Below are 22,202 nucleotides of genomic sequence, written 5' to 3' on the forward strand. Positions count from 1 at the left end.
GAGGCAGGGCCAGGTCTCCTTTCTGGTAACAGGGAGATTTGAGGAGGTTTCACAGAGGAGGTGATGCAGAGATGAGGAAGGTTTCTGCAGATGGGTGGAGGTTGGAGGGAAAGCTGGGCATTTCAGGCCGTGGGAGCCCACATGCAGAGAGGCATGGAGGTATACAGCAGCCAGCATATTGGATATGGGAGCGTAAGGCCAGCAAGGTGGGAGAGGGCCAGAGGGCCGGGTTGCACATTGGCCTTCATTCGGCAGAGGATAGTGAGCCAAGGGCAAATTTGTCTCAGGAAGGCCTGGGTTGCCAGGTGAAAGATTGATAGGGGAGGCTGGGTGAAGAGATTGAGAAGGAGACTGTTAGAGACCAGGGGAGAGAAGAGATCTAAAAACAGCAGTGGAGGATGGGAGAAACAGCAGGGCTATGGATGACAAATGGAGGGCCATGAGCTTTTCCGGGCCAGGACTGTGTCTTTCGCTTCTAACTTGCCCACGTGCAGAACACCTGGTCCCTGCCCTCCAAAGCCAAATCTTTTCCACACTTCCTCCTCCAGCTTGCTCCCTCACTACGGTTCCCATACTTGACCTTTTCATTATCTTTTCCCTTCTTGAGTACAGAGCCTACTAAGTCCTTTTGCTTCCACTTTTTTTTTTGTTTGTTTTATTGCTTAAAGTATTACAAAGGGTATTACATATGTGTCCTTTTTTCCCCCGCCCTTGACAATCCCCTGGCCTCCCCTACCCCCCAATGTCTTATGTCCATTGGTTATGCTTATATGCATGCATACAAGTCCTTCGGTTGATCTCTTACCCCCCTCCCTCCTGCCCCCCAACCCTCCCCAGCCTTCCCGCTGCAGTTTGACAATCAGTTTGAGGCAGTTCTGCCTCTGTATTTATTATTGTTAGAAGTTTATAATGGTCTTTATTATCCCTGAATGAGTGAGATCATGTGGTATTTTTCCTTCATTGACTGGCTTATTTCACTTAGCATAATGCTCTCCACTTCCATCCATGCCGTTGCAAATGGTAAGAGTTCCTTCTTTTTTACAGCAGCATAGTATTCCATCGTGTAGATGTACCTCCACTTTTAAATTTGATTCCTATAAAACCAAGGTGATGATAGGGGAGACTCAGAGAAGGGAAGTGACTTTCGCAGTGCTCTGTGACCCTTCCAACTCAAGACCACTTGGGGGCTTCGGCCAGTAACTGAGCCTGGTAGCTTCTGTTGAGCTCCGGGGCCACCTAGATCTAGAATATGGTTGCTGTCATTTGTCAAGGCCACACCCAAACCTGAGTTCTAGCCAATGAAAGCAGCAGTGTCTCTGAGAGGAAAGGGCTGAGGCATGGGTAGGAGACCTCTGGGACTCACACTTTGATTCCCTTTTGTGACCTTGGACAAGGCCCACCGTCTGAGCCCTGTCCTCATATGTTGACGATAGGCCATGAAGCCAGTCTACCCTCCCCATAACTCTGTATGGCTGCTATGAAATGCCAAGGAGGCCATGCTTGTGAACACTCTTGGCAATGGAAAAGAACCATCCCACTTCCTGCTCTCCCTCTAGCCCAGTTTCCTGATGGCCTTGGCCTTGGCCTACCATTTATTGGAGGGTGATCGTGTGGTCAACTTCATGGGTTCCTTATCCGCAGCAGGAGCTTACATGTAGGTGCTCCTCGGGCTTATGTCTTGTCCCACTCTACACTCACCCCGGGGATCTCACCTCACCCCTGTACAAAGATGAGTCTCAGGTCTGTTTCCATCTCAGATCCTCTGCTGAGCTCCACCCCTGTGCAGCCAGCCACCTGGTGGATGTCTCCACTAGCCTGGCACAAAGCCCATCAAGCTCACCAGGTCCAGCCTGAACTCACCCCTCCCCAAACCTGCTCCTGCTATGAGGGGTCACTCAGTGCGGGGACACCGCTGACCCAGTCATCCACCCAGAAACCTGAGTACCTTGCTCTTCCTCCCCTCCCTTCATCAACCACCAGCTTCTGAAAATTCTCTATCCTGAATCTCACACAGGTCTGCTCACCCTCCTCATCCCACACTGCAGCCCAGCACCCCTACCTTCTTCTCCGAAGCCTCCGGCCAGGTCTCCCTGCCTGTGCTCTTGTCCACACAACTCCCCCGACCCGCTGCCTGCCCTTTCGTTCCACTTAGTGTGAGCTTTCTGCCACTCCTTTTTTCCCATTATTCCCTTTTATGCCCCAGAGCCCACCTCAGCCCCTCCCACCACTCTAAAGTGATATGTGTATTTTCAGCTTGTATGTGTTCTTGCAAAATGCAACTCTTGTGCATACACTTTTAATATGCTTTTTCCACTCAGCACTGGGTTTTAGGTCCTGCCCATGGTACCCCCACCACCTCTGCTTTGTGGGACTCCATGGCGCCCATTCACTCCCTGAGGATGGAGGGCCAGGTCCTCCTCTCACAGGCACCACAGAGAGCACTGTGATCATCTCCCTTACCCATTGCTCCTTATGGACCTGTGGGAGGAGTTCCCTGAGATGTGTGCCCACATAGAATTTCAGGTGTGGAGAGCGGCTACAGCGTTTGGACAGGTTCAAGCCTCGGACTAATGAGAGGGCACAGTCCTTTTGTGGCAAAGCCATGTGCAGGTCCCAGCTTGGAGGGCAAAGCCCTCCCAGCACAATTATAGCCAAAAAGCTATGGTTGTAAGCTTGACCTTATGGTCCGAACCTGTGGTCCCAGGTGGCTGAGTGATGTGGGCTGCGGGAGGTGCAGCAAGTGCTGCCAAAACAAAGCTTGATAGAGTTCAGGTGCATGTAATTAAGTAGACTCGAAACCCGCAAGAACATTGTAAACATGTTGACCACGCCCTTACTTTGCCTCCTGTAATCTGGCTATAAAATAAAGACTCGGCTTGCAGGCTGTGGCACTGTTTCTCCCTCCAAGACCAGTGTCCCACCTCGTACCAGCTTTATTGTCTTGTCTGTGTTCTTTAATCCTTCACCGTGCCCCCCCCCCGCCCCCTCAGGTTCACCCCTGGCTGTGCTAAGTGCAGCACATTCAGGGTCATGGGTATAAACAACATGACTGAAGGCAGACAGATTCCTGTTCTGAGTGGCTGCACTCATCTCCCTCCCACCAGCAGTACCTGGGGATGCCTGTATCCCCAGGAGGAGGGAGCTTTCCAAAGCAGAAATCTCCGTGTCTCCCCTGCTTGCCTCTCACCTCCCCATCACGCCTTCCCACTGCTCTCCTGGTGAGGTCTCCCTCCAAGGCCACAGTGACCAACCCTTGCCCTCCTCTTCCCTCCACTGGGTTTTGCTGCACCTATGTATCTGCCCTTGGGCCTTGGCCCTATGTGCCCTGCTCTCCATACGCATCTACCATACGGGCATCTTTCCAAACCCCCTGGAGGGGGCGTTGTTTCTGGGAAGCCTTCCCTGACACCCCAACCCCAAACTGGTCTATATATCTCCTCTGGACCTCACAGCTCCACACTTCCCTTCACCACCTGCTGGGCTATGGGTGGCTGTGTCTCTTACACTTCCGTTAGACCGAAGCTTCTCAACCCCAGCACTTTTGACAACTTGGGATGAATAATTCTTCCCCGTGGGGGCTTTCCTGTGCATTGGAGGATGTTTAGCAGCATCCCTGGCCTCTACCCACAATACCAATAGCATCTCCTTCCCCAGCTGTAGAAACCAAAAATGTCTCAAGATACTGCCAAATATTCCCGGGGGCTCAAAAATGGCCCTGCTGTGGGGAACCACCGCATCAGACCACAAACTGCCCTGGGTCCGGGCTGGGTCTGTATCCCTGGCACCCAGAGCAGGCATGGCCCAGGTTAGCTGCTCAATTCTAGTAAATGCTGCCCAAATGAATGGTGACCAAGCTCTGGGTAAAGACCCGAGGGTGGGTCTCGGAGATTAGGGTTCTGGGTTGTGCATGATGTCACAAGGTGGGAGGAGGCTCTTCTTTTCCTCCCTCAAAAAATACCCATGTCCTCATCTCCTTTCGTACTTAAGCTCTCCCAGTGGGGGAAGGGAAACTGAAACACCCAGCACGTTTACTGTGTGGCCTTGAGGAAGCCGCTTCACCTCTCTGAGCCTCGGCTTCCCCACTTATAACGTGTGGACAAACAGCCTCCGCGAGTCCGTTAGTGTTGACCGAGTCAACAAGGAAGGCCAGGCTCCTCTCACAGATTCGCTGTGCGGAGCAATAACTGCTCCAGACCCCGGGGCATCTCCCACAAGGAAACACTCAGGGGCGAGAGGTCAGCCACTTGGCATTTATAGTGAGCATGGCTGGGGCCAGGGCCGGCCCTGCAGAGGGCTGGGGCTCAGGGACATCACTGCCTCAAGGACGTCGTCCAGGAGCCCAGGGCCTGCATGATCCAGGAGCGTGGCTGGTGCGACGTGGGCAGGTTCTCGCAGCTGGAGTTCCAGCGGTGCGTGGCGGCCGGGTCGCACACCCACAGGTCCGAATGTGGCATTGGCCAGGAGGTCTGCCAGCAGCTGGCCAGGATGTTGTCCTGGGCTTGGGCCGCACAGATGCACACCGATGCTTCCGGGTCGTGTCTCAAGTTTTCCAGAGCTGATCACGGGAAGGAAAGAGGCCACTTGTTAAGAGGTCCCCACACGGGTCTCACACCTCATCCTTCCTTCTCACTTCCACGCCTTGGCTTAAGCACTTTCGGCTCAGCCTCCCCTCATCTTACGTGTCTCCCAGCTCCTCAACTTGTTTACACTTCAAAGGCTGAAGCAAAACGTGCCTCCTCCAGGAAGCCTTCTTGGACTGCCCCAGCCTCCCTTCAGCTTTCCCATCTGCTTTCCCAGTTACAAAAGTAATCGTCCCCCCTTAAGAGTTGAACTGCTTGCCCTGAGCTAAGTGGTTTATGGTCTGGCTTTCTGAGCCGGGGTTCCTAGACGATAAGCTCCCCTAGGATGGGGTGATGTCTTGGTGACTCCACGGCGCCTAACATGTACTCGCGTGCATGAAGACTAACACAGCTGAACCGAGCTGAGGACTCTCGCCTTGGGACCTTCCCTTCCCTTTCCTCTGACCCATCGTGAGCCTCCTCATTCTCTCACTGGCCCCTGAAATCTCACCAACACAGGGCACAACTTACCGGCTTTAACTTCATTCAGACGCTCTTCCGTCATTATGCTATCCATGAAGGGGACCAGGGACCCTTGAGGGTAATCCAAGCAAGAGGTGAGCAACCCACCTCCTGACTCAGACCCGCCCCCATCCCTTCCTCGGACCAGACCTCCTCAGAGAGGCTCTTCCCACTCTCCTCCAGCCCCACAAACGAGGACACAAAGGCGAACTTCATTTTGACCCTGAACAGAGTCCCAAGAGGGGCCCTGGGAGAGGTGGCAGGCTCGCAGGGCGGGGATGGCATGGGGACAAGGGCAGGATGTAGGCTGTAGCCAATGCTGACGGGCAGCCCCAGGTGGCCCCTGAGTCAGACTGGCCCTTACTGTCCTCATCTGAGACTCGGGGAGGTGCTGCCTCAGCTGCCCCTGGTTTAGGGCGTTGGAGCCACAATAACATGAAAGACGCTGAGTGCCTGGCATCCCTTCCAGGCAGGCAGTTGGCAGGGGCCCTGGAGTGGCGGAGACCCAGCTCCTCAGCCATGGTGTTCCCTCTCCCCTGCCCTCAGCTGCATGCCTGGCTCCCCAAGTGCCAGCAGCTCCTTGCATGGCCTGTACCTCTCGGAAGGCCCTTCCTACACGACAAGCTCCCCTGGGATGGGGTGCTGTCCTGCGTCTTGGTGACTCCGTGGTCCTTCTGGCTAATTCCTGTTTGTCCTTGAATATCCAGCTCAACAGAGTTGCTCCCCTAGGAAGTCCTTCCTGCCCCTGCCCACAGGCAAAGGGAAGCCCCTCTCGGGGTTCCCACAGCCCCTGAGCGTCTCTCTCTGTAGATACCGTGTTGTACTTCACATGTGACTTACGAATGTCCCACCAGACCAAAGGTCTCTTCAATCCACGGGGGAGGGGAGGGCTGGGGCAGTTTCTGAGGATCCAAAGCATGTGCACAACTGTGTGCGTGTGTGCCTCTTCCTAGAGAAAGTGCTCATGACTTCCTTCAGATTGGTCACCCCGAGGCTGGGATCGCTGCCCCCGCTGGGGACTGTCTGCGGGCAGAGGCGGGCGCTACTCGTGGCCTTGTTCCCAGCACAGGCCCTGGCGCAGAGGAGACGCTCAGGAGTTAGACACCAACATTTTACAAAGTAATCAATTTGGAACAAGATTTAGGAATTAATGTCACTCCCTGTGAGAAACATCTGAGGGCTCCCCCAGTCCCGGGCATGGCTCCTCTATCCCATCGCCGATCACTTTACCAGCCCTCCGCCATCAGCATCACCTCCTGAGGCTTGTTTCTCTAAACCAGCGGTTCTCAACCTGTGGGTCGCAACCCCTTTGGCGGTCCAATGACCCTTTCACAGGGGTCGCCCAAGACCATCCTGCATATCAGATATTTACATGACGATTCATAACAGTAGTAACATTACAGTTATGAAGTAGCAACGAAAATAATTTTATGGTTGGGTCACAACATGAGGAACTGTATTTCAAGGGCCAGAAGGTTGAGAACCACTGCACCTAAGCCTTGGGACTGACACAGAGGAGAGGATCAGCCACCATTTGCTAAACAAACCGCTGAAGGGATTCGTGGCTGAGTGGATGGATGCAAAACTGTGAATGAAATGAGGGAACTCCGGGAAACATCGCTTTACACGGTGTGGGGTGGGAGCATCGTCCTCTCCAAGCCTCCCAGCAGCAGGGCCTGGTCCTTGGAGAAGGGTGTGTGGTTATTTGGGGGCGGGCAGGGACTAGCTGGGAGGAGACATGCCCGGCGTGTCAGCAGCAGGGTCCTGTGGGGTGAGGGGAACCTGCTACTTGTCTTCCCCACACAGGCAGAGGTCGGGTATGTGGGAAATAGGAGAATGATGGTGACTAACGTTGAGTGAGCACCTTGACGAGCCAGGCTTCACATTACAAAGAAAAATTCTCCTCCATCTGAAACAGCAGTTGATCCCCAACTCACAGATGAGAAAACCGAGCTCAGAAAGGGGACCAAGGAGCTGAGCTTTGACTTCCCTGTCCCACTGTGCCGCGTGGCCCTCCTGCTGGGCCTGGACCCAGGCGGGAAGCAGCAGCGCTGCCGGCACAGGAGCCAAGGCCGCGGCCTGCACGAGGACCCCTGGCTGCGTGCAGCCTGTGGCCACGTCCCAGGCACTGATCTTAGAGGAGAGAAGACTTCTCTAACTTGCACCATGACTCTCTGCTGGCTAACCCGCAAACCCAAGGGGAGCACCCACCCAGGCGCCAAAAGGGCTGGAGACTGTGCAGAGCCCCAGGAGCCAGGGCAGGTTACCTATGAACACGACCGAGGACTTGCGGAGGGAGGCCCGGGCATTCTTGGAGTACTCCAGGCTCTGGCTGAGAAATGTGAGGGCGCTGTCTCGGTGGGTGTTCACCTGGGCAAGAGAACCCCGAGAGCGCTGAGCCCTCCCCCGGACTCATCCACTCCTCCCGGTGCCAGGGGTGGCGACTGTAGGACAGCCAAGCCTGGCCCTTTGCCTCCTGATATCCCTGCCTGAGCCCCCACAGGCCAGCCTCACCTTCTCTTAGCTGATCACACACTCACTTCAGTTCCTCCTCTCCCGCCCGTCCCGCCCCGCTGCTGCAGCTGGGAGGGACGTTCTAAAATGCAGTTCCTGCCGGAGGTGAGAATGCACGTGGCGGCAAGCGAGGGACTTGATCAATACGGAGACAGGTCTGACCAGGGTGAAGGGTTCAATTGCAGAGCAGTTGGGAGTAAACTGGAGAGTGAGGAGGGTCTAAAAAACCCTTAAAAACTAGACCGGAACAGGGCTTACTCATGCATTAGAAAATAGGCAGCCAGCTTCCCTGCCTGATAGGGCAAAAGCAAATCAGTGTCGGGGGCAACATAGTCTGACAGTGGTGTTCAGGATGAGTCTGATCCAGTGGAAACTGGGGGCAGGCATCCTGCTAAGAGGCTGTTGTGGGAGATGAAGGAGAGGATTGTCACTCCTCGGTGGACAATCCGCACATCAGGGAATAAACTCCCGGGCCTGGCGTGCAAAGCCTTCATGATCAAGTTCCTCCTCGGCCTGAACTTCCACCACTGCCTCCACCCACCTGCACCTTGTGCTCCAGGCCCAGGACGTCGCCGGCTCCCCCCAGGTCTGTGCCTGGTACACGCAATGGCTCCTGATCTCAGTGCCTTCCCTCTCTTCCTCATCTGATGAATTCCCTCTTGTGCCTTGAAGCTCAGCCCAGAAGCCATCTCCTGCCTGAAGCTTCCTCAACCCTCAGGCAGAGCCAATCCCACCACCCTTGATGCTTCTGCAGCATCTTGCACACTTTGTCACTGCACTTTGACCTTGTGCTGTAGTTATTCATACCTGTTGTTCCCCTGGGTTCTGAACTCCCCAAAGAGAAAGAGCCATCTCACTCAGCTCAGCACCCTGGGCAGGACTTAGCATGGTACAGGTACCATGAAAGTGTAGGGTGGATGGATGAATGAGTGAGCGAATGAATGAATGAATGAATGAGTGAATTGATGAATTAGTTACCACCCCTTCTAAAGCTAAGACTGGAACTTGACCTTCACATGAGCAAAGCTGTTGACACTCAGAGCCCAAAGAAGAGACTGGGAATCCTGCGGGGTCTCACACAGAGGCCACAAGCTGGCAGCCCACAGGCCACAGTGGCCAGCCAAGCAGTGACCAGCACAGGGTTTTAAGCAAGCTAAATAGACTGCTAATTAATGTCTTATAAAAACCGGGGTTTCTTGTGAAACCAGAGGCCTGGCAAGAGTGGCCGCACAGTGAGCTGGAGCCCCCTGCAGGCTTTCCGAAGGGCCAGGCCTCCAGGCTGCCGCAGGCCCTACCACGGCCCGTCACTCATGATCAGTATCTGCCTAGTCACTGGTCACGGCAGGGATCTGGATTAGTGCCCTGGCCAAACACTTCCTCCAGGCCTTTTTCTCTCTCTGTACAATGATGGTGATAACATTAGACACTGGATTGAGCGGATTCTGAGCATCATGGATAATGGTGGCGTGGAGCCCTTTTCTCGATTCCAGTAACAATCTGTATATAGTTGTTAGGTTGGTATGGGGGGTGCTGGCATGTTCTGTCCAGCTCTCCCTTTGGTATGAAAAATGTATTCCCCCAGCTTTGGGCATTGCCTTGGCTGGAGAAAACTGCTGATCCGAGGTCACGTCCTTTCCCAGGGGGGCTGGCATCCAGAGACAGGTGCACACAGGGGGGCGAAGACTTTACCCACAGCCCCAATCGGAGAAGCTCACATAGTGTTGGCTGAAGCCTCCCCTGAGCTACACTGAGGCTTGACTTCTCTATCACTCCTGCTCTTTGCCTTCCCTCCCACAGGTGTTGGCCCCAAGGGTCCTCCCTCATAACCCCCTGCATGCTCATCTCTTAGAGTCTGCATCGGGGAACCCTGCCCTGACAACAGGGAAGTAAAGGGGACTGGGTGGCAAAGCTTCCTGGTTGTCATGCGGAGGAACTGGGCTGCGTCCTGCAATGCAGCCCTTTTCTACCTTAGGGTGTTCTCAGTGTCACCTGGAAAGGGGCTCTGCAGTCACACAGGCCTGGGAACCATACATTAAACAACCGTGAAACGTCCTTAGCACAGAACATCTCCAAGGCTTTAATGAGCTGATGGCATTGCACATGCCCAAGAGGAAGATGACAACGTGGTATTTCCCAAACTTATCTGAGAACTTCGCTTCTCCCCCATATGGCATGTCTCACAGAGCTGTGTCACAGACAGTAAACAAGGAGCCAAGGAGGCCCTTCCAGAAGATAAACACACGCATGTTTGAACCAGAACACCCTGCTGGCCTGGGTGGGGAATGGATTGCAGAAGATGAGGTTAAAGGCTGGGAGACCCACTGGGTGGCTGGACCCCTGTCCCAGCCGAGGGACATCCACGACTGAACTAAAGGCAAGGACTGGGGATGGGGAGGGAAAAACAGACTCGGGCATTCCAGTTGCTTAAGATTGATCCAACGTGGAAGGTGAGGGAGATGACGGAGTCATCTAGGGATGATTCTAGGGATCTAGAGGGACCGAGCAGAAGTGACATGGGGAGGCCAGGAGAGAGATGCTGAGCTGGCAGTGCATGGGGCTGAGCCGGAGGCGTCTGGCGGGCCACTGGGAAGCGAACACTAGCAGGGAGGAGACGAGCCAGAGACGGAGATGGACATGCAGGAGCCAGCAGCTCATGGGTGGTAGTGGGCTTGCCAGTCAGGGTGTGTAAAGAAAGAAGAAAAAAAGGAAAGAGTTGCCCACGTCCAACATACTCATAAGGAACCACGGTAGTGTCGGAAGCACTCACGAGGTAGTTGCAAATTTTGGTCACCGCCTGCTGCTGGCTGTCCCAGGGCTTCCGGCTGTAAGCTCTTTTGGGCAATTCCCAAGCCATGAAGCAAGAGCAGCGGAACAGGGTCTTCACACACAACTGGGGACCGACAGGAAGAGAATGTCAGAGCGGCGGCATCCCCGGACAGCCAGAGCGCGTCCCAGAAGAGACGGTGTGACGCTGGATTTTGGAAAACCAATTCCCGTCTGAAATGTACAAGCAGGCTGGTTGTTTGGAAGAGGAACCCTGACATGGGCGCGTTTGGAAAAGGGACTCCCCGCGGTAGGTGGTTGGTGATTCTGGATCCGTTTCCACAGAGGGAGACGCGCCCGCAGGGCCCGGTGCCTGCGCACTCACCTGGCCCACCTTGGTGTTGCCCTCCTGCATGGTCAGCAGCAGGGGCACCAAGGTGCTGACCAGCTGCTGCTCCATGGCCGGCGTGCAGGGGGGCCGCAGCTTCTGGACCACCTTGCCGTACAGGCTGATGCAGAAGGAGCGCACATCCTCTCGTGCCTGGGCCAGACGCGGAGGTTCAGGTGCATCCCCTCTTCCAGGAGGCTGCCTGGGCCTCTGAGCCCCACATGGAGGCACCCAACCTTCCTTCCACTCATTCCGAGTGGCCCTCCAGGCGCAGGAGACAGAGACCAGCAGAGGCCGCCCGGCGGGGCTGGCCTCTCCCTCGCCGGAGCCTAGATCCGGAGCTCCACCGGCTCTTCCCAGCCAGGGCTCCCGCTCACCTACAAGATGCCTAAGTGCCAAGTAGAAAAATGCCCCCCTCTGCCAGAACCGATAAAAACGCACTCCCTGGCCCTGGCCGGTTTGGCTCAGTGGATAGAGCGTCGGCCTGCGAACTGAAGGGTCCTGGGTTCAATTCCGGTCAAGGGCACATGCCCGGGTGGTGGGCTCGATCCCCAGTGGGGGACTTGCAGGAGGCAGCCGATCCATGATTCTCTCTCAACGTGGATGTTTCTATCTCTCCCTCTTCCTTCCTCTCTGAGATCAATGAAAATCTATATTTAAAAAGAAATGATGACAAAGTATTTATTTAAAAGAAAAACTGCACCCCCTGTAGGTGCACAACAGCAATGAAGCAAGTCTCTGGGGAGAACGCCCTCTATGAGAGCCAATTAGAAAAGGACCTTCCTCTATGCACACCTATTGCAAAAAGACGTGTTGGAATGACTTGGCCCTGCCCGGGTCCTGTGGGCCATGGGGTATGGCAGCCCGCAGGGTAGTAAAGAACAGCCCTCTATATGCCGACCTCCACCCCTCCCACCTCCCACCCCCCACCCCCGTGGGGTTCCTTACGTCACTGAAGTGTGGCAGCAGGATCTGCAGCAACTCCACATAGACCGAGCTGTCATTCAGCTTCCGGTCCTGCCCCTTGAAGATTGTCTTGAGGCTGTGGCCCGCCTCCATCACCAGCAGCCCGTCCACGCTCTTCAGGCCCTTCACCATGGAGGGCAGCAGGGCCTGCACCTTGGCGGTCTGTGGGGCAGGAGCTTTGGGATGGGGCTCCTACCTGGGCTAACGGGTAGGAGACCCAGCCCCGGATTCACGGAGAAGAACTTGGTGGAACAAGTCCTACTTCCAGGCTCTGCTATGCCAGCCACCCGCCTGGATGGCCTCACCCACGCTCTGCTCTCCCCAAAGCCCCCTTTGCCTTGCTGGCTCCTTCCTGGCCTGGACGCCCGGAGCCCTTTGCTGTCTGCCCGCTGCCTCGTGTTGTTTGCTTTGTGAATCTACATTCTGTCACTTCCTCCTGCTACATCCACTCTGAGCTGCAATCGCCAGCAGTCGGAAAAAACAAAGCACTTTAAAAAACGCTAAGGATTCCCCAGCAATCCTGGCCTTGGTTTCCTAATCCGTAAAACCAGAGTAGTTACTGCCGTGCCCGGGCCTTCTTACACACACTGCCTTGAAGATCGTTGTGAACAGTCTGGATTAGAAACTGCTTCAGAAGAATAAGGCATTCAGGGAGTTATTAAGAGCTATCCGTTTCACTGATGGGCAGGACAGAAACGGGCTCTGATTCCAGCGCTGGCACCCGAGAGCGGACGGCGGCCCGCTCCATCCTCCCTCCCGCCCTGAGCCGGGCTGGGCCGGGCTCTCCGCTGCCCTCGGCTCACCTTCTCAGTCTTGCGGGCCAGGATGACCAGGCCTCGGATGGACAGCACCTTCATGATGGGGTTGTGGTGGTTCAGGCCTTCCGCCATCCGCCCCAAGGAGTACTCCTCGGGGATCCGCCGCACCTGCTCCATCTGGAAGAGCTGAGGGAGGGTGGCCATTGCTCCCCGTGTGCCCAGGCTCCCCGTGAGACAGGGCACAGTCAAATGTATATTTGCATCTCCGATCTGGTGCCTGGCACACAGACATGCTCAGCAAAGGATGGTGGTTGCCTGGGGCACGAAGGGGGTCTGAGCAGAGTGGAACGGGTGAAGGAGTGGAGAGAGGAGGTGAGAAGGGAGGGAAGAGGGAGCTCATCATATTCAAGAGGAATCATGCTCACAAAATACTATAAATGGTTAAGCACAGTTTACACAGGAGAAAAGACCAATAATGTGACCTGAGGCCTAGGCTCGGGGAGGCCTGGGAGCAGCCCCTACCGGCACCCAGTGCCCGGTTGGTACCTCCACGAAGAAGGCGGTGGCCGTGATCTTGTGCTTCTCATCGCCGCGCTCCAGGAGCGGGATGAGCAGGTAGAGGATGCGGCACCGCTCCTGGCAGGAGTACTGCACCATGGCCCTGGGGGTGGGGGGCAGAGGGGCAGTCCCTCAGGCTCTCCAGACCCACAGAGACCGGCTGGTGGGGGTCTGGCTATGACCCTCGAAACTATGGACAAGACCAGGTCACCTGGGTTCTGTGCTCCCAAGATTCCCCACCTGGACAGCATCTCAGAGGCCATCGAGGTTAACTGCTTTGTTTTGCAGGTGAGGAAACTGAGGCTTCGAGTGGGGAAGTGACTTGCCCAAGAGCACAGGGCAGATCAGTCAGACAGACAGGCCCAGGACTCCCGACCGCACAGGACCGGTTCAGGAGGACACAGCAGGAGAGTGCGAGGGCCGCCCACTGAGCGTCAGGCAGCAGCCCGATGCGTTCCCATGTGGCTGCATCGGATCCTCACCCCGAAGCTTCAGATTACCATTATATCCCCATTTTCACAGATAAGGAGACAGAGGCCCAGGGTCACAGCGCTGGGGACGTGGCAGGGCTGGAGCCCCAACCCCGGGCTCTCCACTCCAGCTGTCTTGTTTATTGTACCAAGTCAGTGGTTCTCAAAGTGTGGCCCCTGGATCAGCAGTGTCAGCATCCCTGGAAATGCACATTCTCAGGCCCCGCCCCAAATGGGGTGAATCGGAAACTCTGGGGGTAGGGCCCAGCAATCAGCGTGTCAACAAGCCCTGTGAATGACTGTGCGGCTCGCTCAAGTCCGAGGACCCCTGCGCTACGCTCCATTCACCAGTGAGTCAGAGAGCATGGCAGCTGCAGAGTCTGGAGTGAGGCAGCCTGGCTTCAAATCCTGGCCCCACCACTAGCTGTGTGGCTTTAGCAGGTCACTTACCTTCTCTGTGACTCGGTTTCCTCCTGGGTAGCACTGGGATAATAACAGTGCTGTTTCATCAGCCATGGTGAGAATTAAACGGAATAACCCACATACACACAGCCCTTTGCATGCCGACTTGAGCATATTAGGTGCTCAGTAAATGTGTTGTGTCCTGAGACCCAGGGAGAGCACCATCCTGGGCACTTGGTGCAGGGTTGAGGGACAGGCTGTTCTCACAGGGGTCACATCATTGACATCAAGGGGCCCTCTCCTGGCCCCAAGGGAGGCTGTGTGTGGTGGCAGGGAAGAGCCCTGGGCTGGGTCAGCAGGTCGTTTCCCGGCTCTGCCACTTCCTGGCTGTGTGACTTTGGTACATTACTGTCCCTCTCTGGCATCCTCCTCTGCATTAGTCATTCCTGCCCCCCCCCCGCACCCCCCAGTCAGCGGAAGGATAGTAAAAGCTAACCTGTGTTGAGCTCTTACCACATGCCAGGTGCTCTTCCGAGTACTTTATTTAATCCTCCCCCCAAATCTTGCTGTGGGTCCTGTTATTATTTCCACACTGACGGAGGGAAAACTGAGGCACAGACAGGGACGTGACTTGCCCGGGTCACAGCTGGGAAATGGCAAAGGGGGCTCAGACGCAGGCAAACCAACTCCCAGGCCACACTCCGAACTACCTGACGACCCCATCCTTCCTGCACTCGTGTGGGAGCTAATCATAGCGCAGTGAGACGAGGGGCTTCATCAACCCTCAGTGCCCTGTGATGCCAGGCCCTGTGGCAGCCATGCTGCCTCCACAGAGCGTGTGCCGTCCCTCACCTCTGTGCCGTCTACCCGCCAGGCAGACGGTGCTCTCCTGGTTTAGAGAAGGGGTGGTGGACTGAGGGGCTGGTTTGCCAGAGAGACACAATCCCACACCTGTCTGTCTGTCTGTCTGTCTGTCTGTCTATCTGAAGAAGCCGCGGTCTCTCCCCTCCCTCCGACCCCTGCCCGGGCCCGGCCTCACCTGGCCAGCAGGGACACGCCTCGGTGGTGGTTCTCCTCCTGCCCCATGAGCTCCCAGCCGCCCTGGTCATCCAGAAAGGTGGCCTCGTATGAGCAGCCCATCTTCAGCAGCAGGGTTTTCACCACTTTGACCACCCAGCTGCCAAGACAAGGGGGCTGAGACCTCATGGCGCCCCGCTCCCAGCAGGCTGGGCCTCCCTCCACCCAGGCCTCCTCCACGGGCAGCTCCCATTTTAGCCAGAGGAGCTTCTCTCTGCCAGGCTACTTGTTGGCGAGTGTGCTCAGCGTATCCACAAAGAGTGGCTTTTGTACGAACCATCATTAGCTTTGAGAGCAAGAGAACACAGAAGCAAAACTTCCCTCCCTTTGAGCTGGTGCTTTGCCCTCCCATTTCCCCGGGGCCTCGTCAGTGGGAGGAGAGGTCGGAGCTGGGGCTCCCTGCCTCCCGGCCCTGCCTCACGCTTGCCCTCCCCCACTAGCACGCCCATGGCTGGGTGGTGCTCTGCGGGACAGTCCTGTCTGCTCATTTGGACACAGTCTCCTGTCCAACCATGAGCCCTTCATCTGATTGGGACACTTAAGTAGTGAGTCCCAAACCTAGATGCACAACAGGACCTGGGGAGCTTGTACAACCTGCGGCCTGACCAGGCTGGGCCCCGGCCTCTGTGCCTTTGAAGCCCCTGGGTGAGCTTGGAGGGCACTGCCAGGGAGTCGTCCTACTGTGCGCCCAGCACAGCACTGGGTGCTCACAGATATATAGTGTGTATGTGTGTATATGTATATGTACTAGTATGTGTATGTGCACATATATATGTTTAGGTGTGTCTGTATGTGTATGGATATATATAGATATATATACATCTACATGTGTGTATAAACCTTTATTAAAATAAAAAAATGACAATGTGTGGAATAAAGTTTACATTTAAACAGTGTTTTCCAGGGACCCAAACCCTTGCTTTAAGAGTTTATAATGCTCCCTGGCTGGTTTGGTCAGTGGTTAGAACAGTGGTTCTCAACCTTCTGGCCCTTTAAATACAGTTCCTCATGTTGTGACCCAACCATAAAATTATTTTCGTTGCTACTTCATAACTGTAATGTTGCTACTGTTATGAATCGTAATGTAAATATCTGATATGCAGGATGGTCTTAGGCGACACCTGTGAAGGGTCGTTCAACTGCCAAAGGGGTCGCGACCCACAGGTTGAGAACCGCTGGGTTAGAGTGTCAGCCCATGGAACGAAGGGTCATGGGTTGGATTGCTGGCAAAGGGCATGTACCTCGGGTGCAGTTCTCCAGCCCGGGTCAGGGTGTTTCAGGAGGCAACCAATCGATGTGTCTCTCTCGAATCATTGACGTTTCTCTCACTCTCTGCCCCTCCTCCCTCCCTTTCATTCTCTCTAAAAATCAATGGGCAAAATAGCCTCTGGTGAGGATTATAAAAAAGCGAGTTTATGAAGCAGTTGTGTGGACAGACCTCAAATGATACTGGGAGCTGGTGGTTCCCATGATTCAAGACGAAGCATCAAGTATCTTGGAACTCAGGTAATTGGCTCGATTTTCACATTTTTGGTTTTGTAATGAATATTAGTCCAGTGTGAAAACTCAAGCTTCTGAACCAGGGCATTCAGAATCATGCAACCTCTGTGCTAAAGCTTTGAAACTTGCATTCAGTGACAGCCACACCAGCAATGCCCCCAGAATGTAAAGTCTCTCTCACACACACACACACACACACACACACACACACACACACACCTACACACACGTAGGCACGAAGGGACAGAGGCAGGCAGGCCCCAGATGTTGTCCACCTTAAGAGCCTAGGGCTCACCCTCCCAACTCTCCCATCCACCCTCCTCCCTCACCCCCGAAACTCCCAGCACTGGCTGAATGGCTAAGCTGAGATGTATACATTTTTGTTGGAGAAGGAAGGTTATATCTTCCAGTTTAAGCATTAGCACCTTTAACTAAAACAGAATGAGCCACCTGCAAACTATAATCACAGCACAATGCCATTTTTTCCAGCTTTCAGATTGGCAAGGATGAAAATGTTTTCTACTACACTGTGCTGGCAAAGTGGGAGGACATAGACACTCGCACATGCTGGAGGCAGTGCCCTTCCTGGGCAGCAGCCTGGCAAATCTGGTGTTTTAGGGTGCACTCCAATTCTGCTTTCATCACTGCACAGCCCAGAGCTCTTTCCCCCACATATTCCTGCTCCACCTTAATATTTAGACGCAGGAACCCTCTGGTGCAGCCATTCCCTGCCAGGAGTTCCCTCTGGTGCAGCCATTCCCTGCCAGGAGTTCCTCCTGCAGAGACAACTGCATGTGTGCACACAGACATGTGAACAAGCAAACTGCCGCAGCATTGTCTGCAGTTGCAATGGGCCTAAATCAAGAGGACCCTGCCCAGGCAGTGTGGCTCAGTGGTGGAGCATCAACCTATGAACCAAGAGGTCACAGTTCAATTCCTAGTCAGGGCACATGCCCAGGTTACAGGCTCGGTCCCCAGTAGGGGTGGGGGATGCAGGAGGCAGCCAGTCAATGATTCTCTCTCATTGCTGATATTTCCATCTCTCTCTACCTCTATCTTCCTCTCTGAAATCAATTTTAAAAATTAAACAAAAAAGAGGACCCTGGTGAAATAAACTGTGGTACATTGAAATTTCTTACACAGAAATATTATGTAGTTGTTAAAAATAACAAGCAGTGTCCTTGCCAGTTTGGCTCAGTGGTTAGAGGGTTGACCTGGGTTCGATTCTGGTCAAAGGCACATACCTGTGTTGTAGTTCAATCCCCAGTAGGGGGCGTGCAGGATGCAGCTGATCAATGATGCTCTCTCATCATTGATGTTTCTATCTCTCCCTCTCCCTTCCTCTCTGAAACCAATTAAAAATATATATATTTTTAAAAAATGAACAGCTGTACATGTAATGATCTCCAATATATAGCATATGCTAAAAGCAGAAAGGCACACCTGTGTGAGGTTCACAGCCCCATTGGTGTAAAAATAGAGAAATAAACCTATGAGCTTATCTCTGCACACACACCTGTGGGAGGGCAAGGAAGAACTCTGTCCTCCTGGGGAGGGTAACCAGGTAAGGGGAGGAAAGGACGCTCCCTGTTAATGTCTTCGGAGATTTTTGCTATGTGCATATATTACCTATTCTGATTAATAATTTAAAATCCGATGGTTGGGTCTTGGATTCAAACCTAATACAGCTAATACCCCTGGGGAGAGAGGAGAACGGCACGGTGAGCCCCAGGGCAGGGGTGGGGGAGGGGGGCAGGTTCTCCTGTGGCCCAGCACGGAGCAGAGTCTGACGCACAGAAGGTGCTGGACACCTTGCTGGCGTTCACAGAAGTGTGCTTCTGTTTTCTCTTCTATCCCACAGCTAATTCCCATTGCTCGGCGCCCTCAAGGCCTTCAGAAGGGCCCTTGCTGCGTGGCCCTCCCCGAGCCGGACACAGCAGGGGCATACCACACAGGTTCGAAGACGGAGGGCTGTGCGTCCTTCTTGGCGTCCTTGCGGTCAGGCTGGGACGGCAGGCGGCGAGGCAGGTTGAGGCCGATGTGGTAATGGACCTGAATGAGCAGCGCCAGGAGCAGCTGGGGGTAGATGCGCCTCACACGGCCCAGGCAGCTGTTCACCGACAGGAGCTCGCACAGGCCGCTGGCTGCCTGAGGGCAGAGGGGAGGCTGGTGGGACGTCCTGCCCGTTGCCTCGGCATCCCTGGCAGGGGATGCACCGCCTCTCTGGGTGACCTCTGGATCTTTGCTCTACTCTGGCCCAGCCTGGGAAAACCCAGATGCCCTCCACGCCCCACCCGGCTCCCGGCTCTCTGGGTGAGCCCTGCGCCAGAGCAACAACAAGAACCTGCCTCTTGCTAGTCACACCCCCTGGAGGATTCCGGTGGAGGGATCCCACCCCATCTCTGGGAGGCGGAGTGTCCATGGCACTGTGTCAGTGAGGAGACAAGCTAGATGGGGACGGCACTTGCCCAAGGTCACCTCTTGCGGGCAGAGCTGGGTCATGAGCCCAGGGTTTGAGATAAGGCTGTGGCTGCCCTGCCTCTTCCTCTTTGTAACAGGCACAAAGAGGGGCACCAGCTGACTCTACTTTGGGCCCTTAACTGCCCCGCTGCCTCCCCATATAGCCAGCAGCCAAACAAGCACCAGCCTTGAGCAGAGCCAGGGAGGACCAGTCCTGGACTCTCGCACCCCAAACCCACCTGCCTCGCCCTCCTGCCCCCACACCAGCCCTCCCAAGTCCCGGGAACCGGCTTTGTTGGCGTTTGGCCCACCAGGTTCCCAAGGACCCACCTTGCACTCACCTCCCAACTTCAGGGTACCAGTCCTCTCTGGTCCTGGCCTGGGCCCACCCCTCACACTCGGCCCCACCCCTCACATTGGCCCCACCCCTCCCACTCAGCCCATCAAGCCCTCTCTAACTTGCAGGACCATGTGTGGTGGGAGGGGGCAGTGATGGGCTGGGGTCATGAGACCTGATAGCTCATTCTGGTTCCACCACTCCCTGTCCCTCTTCAGGCCTCAGATTCATCCTCCATAAAGTGAGGCTACTGGTCCTCTTCCAGCCAGCTCACCGGTGTGGTGGGAATTGAGTGGAGGATAAGGGAGAATGCTTTCTAAAGAAATGGTTGAAATCTGTGCCACCAAACCCATGGCTTGTTCCCGTAAGTGGCACTTATTTGTAATTCACGGCTTAAGAAACCCCTTCACATACACTACCTCGCTCTTAACAGGTAAGATAGTCGGGCAGGAGTTATTACTACCCATTTTACAGATGCAAATATGGAGGATAAAGAGGGGGAAGTGACTGACCAAGGTTATATAGACAAGCAGTGGCAGAGCTAAGACAAGCCTCCTGGACTCAAAGCCTTGACGCGTTTCAGCAGCCCCAAAACCAATGACTATATTTTGACAAAACAGTCTGTGGTGTAAGACAAGTCACTAGGGATGTGCCACAGGGCTCTGCTCTTGGCTTGATCTTGCTCAAATGGTTTATCAATACCACAATATAAAAATTAGTCCAGCCCGGCCGGTGTGGCCCAGTGGTTGGACGTCAACCCATACACCAAGAGGTCACCGGTTTGATTTCTGGTCAGGGCACATGCGGGCTCGAGCCCCAGTAGGGGGCTAGTAGGAGGCAGCCAGTCGATGTTTCCAGCTTTCTCTCCTCTCCCTTCCTCTCTCTCTCTTAAAAAAAAAATCAATTAAAGTACATATATTTTAAATTAGTCCAGGCGATCACTACCATGCTGGTTGAACAAGCAGCATGACTGACTGACTGAAGAAGAGGCTAGCACACACTAACGGGAGGGGAGGCGTGGGTGCTGGTGCTTGTTCACAGAACTCCGTGCTGGGGGGAGCGGCAGAGAGATGGGGGGGGGGGGGCGGGAGCACAGGGTTGGAGGTAGGAGGTCTGGGTGTGAGTCCTGGCACCACTGCTCCCCGGCTGTGTGACCTTGGGCAAGACGTGGACTGTACTGCTGAACGGGAGTATCTTCCTCTGCAAAGGACAATGCCACCCACTCCTCCATTCCCCATGCCTGTATTTGCTTTCCTCCATCAGAACATCTTGTTCTCTGCTGTATCCCAGAGCTTTTGAGTGTGCATGGCACATAGTAGGTGCTCAATAAATATTTGTTGACTATATCAGTTCAAACATTTTTAATGTCTACTATGTGCCAGGCGTCTGTGAGACATTGGAGATATCATGGTGAGCAAAACAGGCTCAGTTATTCATTTTCATGCCCCTCACAGATTAATCGAATGACCCCCTCCAACTGCTGTCAAATCACAACTGGGGTAAATTCTCCCAAGATAAAGTATGTGATGCAAAGTATAATATGCACAGATTTCCTCTTGTCAGGGAGATCGGGAAGGGCTGCCCTGAGGAGGTGATGCTTGAGCTGAGAGCTGGGGGAAGGAATAGACGTTAACTTGGTGGAGAGTAGTCTAGGCAGAGGAAACAACATGTGCAAAGGCCCTGTGATAGAAGATAGCAAAGCATGTATGACATTCTGGTCAAGACCATGAGGCTGGAGCAAGCAAGAGGAGCATGGAGTGTGGTGAGGCCCGTGAGGGGTGTGGGGCCCGCAGCAGGGGTAGGAGCACTGTGTTACTCTCCAGGGCAATGGGAGGCCATTGAGGAGGTTGAGAAGAGCAGCTGTGCATTTCTCAGAGACCTATTGGCTGCAATACAGATTACAGGGGCAGGAGTAGGAGCAGGGAGTGAGCAGGTGCCTTAGACCAGGGTAGCAGTGAGAGAGGCAGAGAGAAGTTGTCTCTTGAACCAGCGACCTTCCTGCAGTCAGAGCCCGTTCCCTCTGTGTCCTAGGGCTGCGCTCTGAGCCTGGCAGCAAGGAGAGCGTAAATGTTTTGTGTCACCGAATGAGGAATGAGTTAGTCTTCACAACCACCCCGCGAGACACATACTCTTCTTTCCACTTATAGATGCAGAGACTGAGCCTCAGAGAGGTACGGTGCTCAGGCCACACAAAAGTCACATAGCAGAGCCCGTTCTCAGACGCAGGGCTGCCATCCCCGGTCATTTCGTGTTCACTACCACGGGATGCTGATGGGCCTGTGGTGGCAGTGCCATTGTCATCAGTGGGCCATGGTCAAGAGCCCAGAGGCAGCGGCTTGCCCAACGCCACACAACTAGCTGCTAGCAGAGCAGGGCACGGGACGGCGGGTGTGTTAAGCCCAGCAGGGCGGGAGGGGCAGGGGCACAGGGGCTGGCAGGCAGGTCTCACCGCTAGGGGCACGATGGAGGCCCTGCCCTTCTTGGTGACAGGCTTCTCCTTCAGGCTGGTCAGGAGCAGGTCCAGGAGATCTCGGACTTCACAGCTGGGCTTGCCCAGTATCAGCTGCCTCCACATCTCTGCTCCGTTGCTGGGAGGTCAGGGGTGGGATATTTAGTGAGGACCAGGGCAGGGCGCCCACCTGGCCTTCCAGTGGTATCCATGAGAATGCCAGCAAATTTCTGGAACGGCCCAGAAAACACTCCCTGGGAAGCAGGGGCCAATAGTGATAGAAAACCCGATTTCCTAGATGTTATGCCAGGTGCTCTACATACAAGTTATTACTCCAGCAAATACTGAGCGTCTGCTGTCTGCCAGGCACTACGCAAATTTCTGGGGCTACAGGTGTGAACGAGATATTGAGCCATTCAAAGTCACTGAATTCTCACAATGACCTCAGGCTGGGTTGTTATTCCCATTTCACAGATGCA

At 54.7% G+C, this 22,202-nt stretch overlaps 1 protein-coding gene across 1 annotated transcript in view; it reads right to left on the reverse strand.

Moving 5' to 3' along the window:
* Positions 1-4,251: 4,251 nt before the first annotated feature.
* MROH7 (maestro heat like repeat family member 7) overlaps positions 4,252-22,202 on the reverse strand; it is a 37,760-nt gene continuing 19,809 nt past the window's right edge. The window contains exons 13-23 of the mRNA XM_059686091.1: positions 21,724-21,862; positions 18,426-18,625; positions 14,940-15,077; positions 13,017-13,131; positions 12,516-12,656; positions 11,695-11,874; positions 10,744-10,899; positions 10,363-10,485; positions 7,349-7,451; positions 5,091-5,153; positions 4,252-4,555 (exon numbers count right to left, since the gene is read on the reverse strand). Of these exons, the coding sequence (XP_059542074.1) occupies positions 4,311-4,555; positions 5,091-5,153; positions 7,349-7,451; positions 10,363-10,485; positions 10,744-10,899; positions 11,695-11,874; positions 12,516-12,656; positions 13,017-13,131; positions 14,940-15,077; positions 18,426-18,625; positions 21,724-21,862 (1,603 nt within the window). The 3' untranslated portion in view covers positions 4,252-4,310. The remainder of the gene's footprint in view (positions 4,556-5,090; positions 5,154-7,348; positions 7,452-10,362; positions 10,486-10,743; positions 10,900-11,694; positions 11,875-12,515; positions 12,657-13,016; positions 13,132-14,939; positions 15,078-18,425; positions 18,626-21,723; positions 21,863-22,202) is intronic.

This window comes from Myotis daubentonii, chromosome 3, assembly GCF_963259705.1.
Source record: "Myotis daubentonii chromosome 3, mMyoDau2.1, whole genome shotgun sequence".
In the NCBI taxonomy this organism is placed as follows: Eukaryota; Metazoa; Chordata; class Mammalia; order Chiroptera; family Vespertilionidae; genus Myotis; species Myotis daubentonii.